At 31.6% G+C, this 3,041-nt stretch overlaps 2 protein-coding genes across 2 annotated transcripts; one reads left to right on the top strand and one right to left on the bottom strand.

The window, feature by feature from the left end:
• Positions 1-338: 338 nt before the first annotated feature.
• Positions 339-1,558, top strand: NAEGRDRAFT_82294 (uncharacterized protein; the record flags this gene model as incomplete). Its single annotated transcript, XM_002668856.1, has 5 exons — positions 339-461; positions 544-608; positions 650-771; positions 976-1,046; positions 1,276-1,558. The coding sequence occupies 5 exons, from the start codon at positions 339-341 to the stop codon at positions 1,528-1,530; spliced, it is 636 nt and encodes a 211-aa protein (XP_002668902.1). The 3' UTR covers positions 1,531-1,558.
• Positions 1,559-1,868: 310 nt separating this feature from the next.
• NAEGRDRAFT_76179 (uncharacterized protein) lies at positions 1,869-2,225 on the bottom strand (the record flags this gene model as incomplete). Its single annotated transcript, XM_002668847.1, has 1 exon — positions 1,869-2,225. One exon carries the CDS (start codon positions 2,223-2,225, stop codon positions 1,869-1,871), a length of 357 nt encoding a protein of 118 aa, XP_002668893.1.
• Between the last annotated feature and the right edge of the window lie 816 nt (positions 2,226-3,041).

Below are 3,041 nucleotides of genomic sequence, written 5' to 3'. Positions count from 1 at the left end.
GATAGTCCTTGCACTATGCTCAAACATTGTTACGTAGTTGAGTAGTCAATCAGTAGTTTTGATGATGGCAATTTTTTTAGTGGTAATCACAATTTAAGGCTTTGAAATTTTGGAGGGAAAGTTGTTAATGTTCACTCCACAATGTAATCAGTCACTCAAGAATCACCTTGATATTGTTATTAGAGTATTGCTGTATAAATTCACTCATTATCATTGTATTAATATTATGATAGGAGAGATATTTCAAGGTCATCCTCATCAATAAGTGTCTTTTGCATATTATCTACGAAAAAACTAGCTGTTTAAAATCTGTAAATCATCAAATAAAAAGGAAGAAAATGAGCGCCAACAAACACAAAACCAAGGAGGAACGAATGGAAATTGTCAATGAATATCTTCAACAACAAAAGGAGAAGGAAGCAGTTAAGGCCCAAAGTGATTTATCGTTTTCGATATGGAAGGTAGGTTGTAGTGGTTAACCTCAATTTTCATAAATGATGTGATGATAAAACCTTGATGATGATGGAAATTAATTGCATGTAGAGAATCAATCCAGGATATGTTGTTCCAACAGAAATTTATAAATCAACAACAAAGGATACTTTTGTGTAAGTAGTCAATTGTTCGGAAAAGCTGAAAAACTTGATAGTCCTCAATATTCGGATCCAATCGATAAGTCCTACAATAGAATGTTGGACAAGGCAGCTCAGTGGAATGAAGAAGATTTAAAGACTTTTGGTAAATTAACTTCGGCAACACCAAAGGCTGCCAGTGAGAAGAAGCCATGGAAATTCTAAATTATTCCAACTCTTTATACTAGGAATCATCATGTTGATGATTGTGAATCCGATGGATTGAGTACACAAGATGATGGAGTAACGAACGTTATCTCATGTGCCATTTACTTGTAAATCAAAATTAATTATTGTACTATTAATAAACTGTAGAAAAATTAAATGTTATTATTTCCAATAGTATCACACATGATGCTCCTCCAAAATTGTTGTGATGATGAAGAAGATATCTTGGTGAAGGGACACAAAACTGTCAATTCTTTTATTCTGTCAAAAATGCCTTGCCTAAAAACTTTATTGTAAACTACACTACCTCCAAGTCATCCAAAAATTTTAAAAGTTTGTTGAAAAAAAAATCGTAAAATGGTATGTATCAGTCACCTCATCCTTTTTTCTTACACCACCTTCATTTAATTTTCATGTTGAATATCTCCCAAACACCACAATTATCAACAATCTTATTTCATCATCAAAATTATAGCCAAAGCAAATCTTGAACGTTAAGGAATTCCTTGCTCTTGCTGTTGCCGCTAAGGAAAAGGGAAGCATCACCCTCTACAAGTCAAAGGACAGAAAGAACAGATCATACAAGTTCAAGCTTAGAACCAGACAATACCTTTACACTTTGAAGATGAAGAACAAGGTTAAGGCTCAACAATTGGAAAAGGCTCTCCCACCAACTTTGAAGAAGTCTTACATTAACCACCCAGAAAAGAAGGAAACCAAGAAGCAATAAATTTGTTCTCTAAATCTTAAAATTAAAACAAGTTGAGAATATTTTGTTGTTAATTATCAAAGCGCAATAGTATCATTGTCTAAAGATATCAAGCAAGGATATTTATCTTCTACTTTTCAAAATAATTCACTCTTGTTGTTTTGGAAAATACTTTAATACACTCGAATTTTAATGGAAAAGGATCAAGAATCATCTTGAAGATTTATTTGCCTAGATTCAAAGTATTACATTATTTTGTTTTGGTTGTGATAGGAATTGAGAAGGGAAGATTGGTGTGAAAACAAATGGAGGTAATAGGTGTTCAAAATCATGTCTAAATCACATCTCGAAAAAGTCGATCATCTCTTTGGATTTCTCAACACTAAAATTACAGAATCTCCTCTCAAAAACAACTTGTTTGTGAAACGTGTCTTGTTGATTGGCTTTGACTTTTTTCTTCCCTTTCCACTTTTTGGTTGTTCCGTCCACATTTCCTGTACATTTTCCAATACCATATTACAGTGTCTATCAAAGGCTTTAACTCTAGCCAACAATTTTCTATTATTTCTACAACTAATTAAAATTTGTGTTTGTTCACGAACACTTTCCAACAATAACGAGAGTGGTCCCTTTTCAAACAGTAATTCCTCTTCCTTTTCCAATTCCTCAGCAGTCTTTTGTGGAGCTTCTGTGGTGGCTGCTACTGTTTGCGACATGATAAATTATTGTTGATGATGAATAATTGATTATTTTTTGATGATTGGAAATTTTTATTAATATTTTTATTTGAAGCTTGTTGGGAGATGAAAATACAACACACTGATTGTGGATGAACAAAGAAAATTACATTGAACAAGTAGTAAATTAAATGTTTTAGCACTCCTAGTAAGAATCAATGATGAAATATTAAGAACAAAGAAAGTTGTTAGTGATGTTAATGATGTGAAGTATTTGAAAGGAATTAAAAAAGATTGAAAAAAATGATGATTAACGATAATGAAGAGGAGGCTTTTAAGGATGATTTTCCTCCACCACCAGCATTCTATAGATTGTATCATCCAACAAAGAGTGAATATATTCCTCCAGAACCACCTAAACCAGTTCCTAGAGGAGAAACATACATATCATTCGGAGAAACATTAACATCTTTTGTAAGTTTTTGCTCCTCCTGATGTAAATAATATTTAACAATATATGATGGTGTTGTTTGGTCATGTTGTGGATCAAAATATTCATCAAATTAAAATTATTATTGGAATGGAATTAATATTTTGTTTAAATTATTATCATCATCAAATTGGATCAATTTATTATTGTTTATCGATAATATTTGGATTGAATTATTTACCATCACTACTATTTATTAAATAGAATGAATTTAATCCAATTAAAACAGGATTTGAAACTGTTAAAAAGCTTTACGGTGATAAACCACTAGATAGTATAGATCATGTTGCGGAATTGAAAAAACTAAATAGATCTTTATTGTACAATTATTTGGAATTGTTGGATTTGCTGATTGAACATCCAAC

The sequence above is a fragment of the Naegleria gruberi genome (genome assembly GCF_000004985.1).
Source record: "Naegleria gruberi genomic scaffold NAEGRscaffold_93, whole genome shotgun sequence".
NCBI classification, from domain to species: domain Eukaryota; phylum Heterolobosea; class Eutetramitea; order Acrasida; family Naegleriidae; genus Naegleria; species Naegleria gruberi.
Note: the sequence above shows the minus strand (reverse complement) of the source record. Positions and strands in the feature narration are given on the sequence as shown.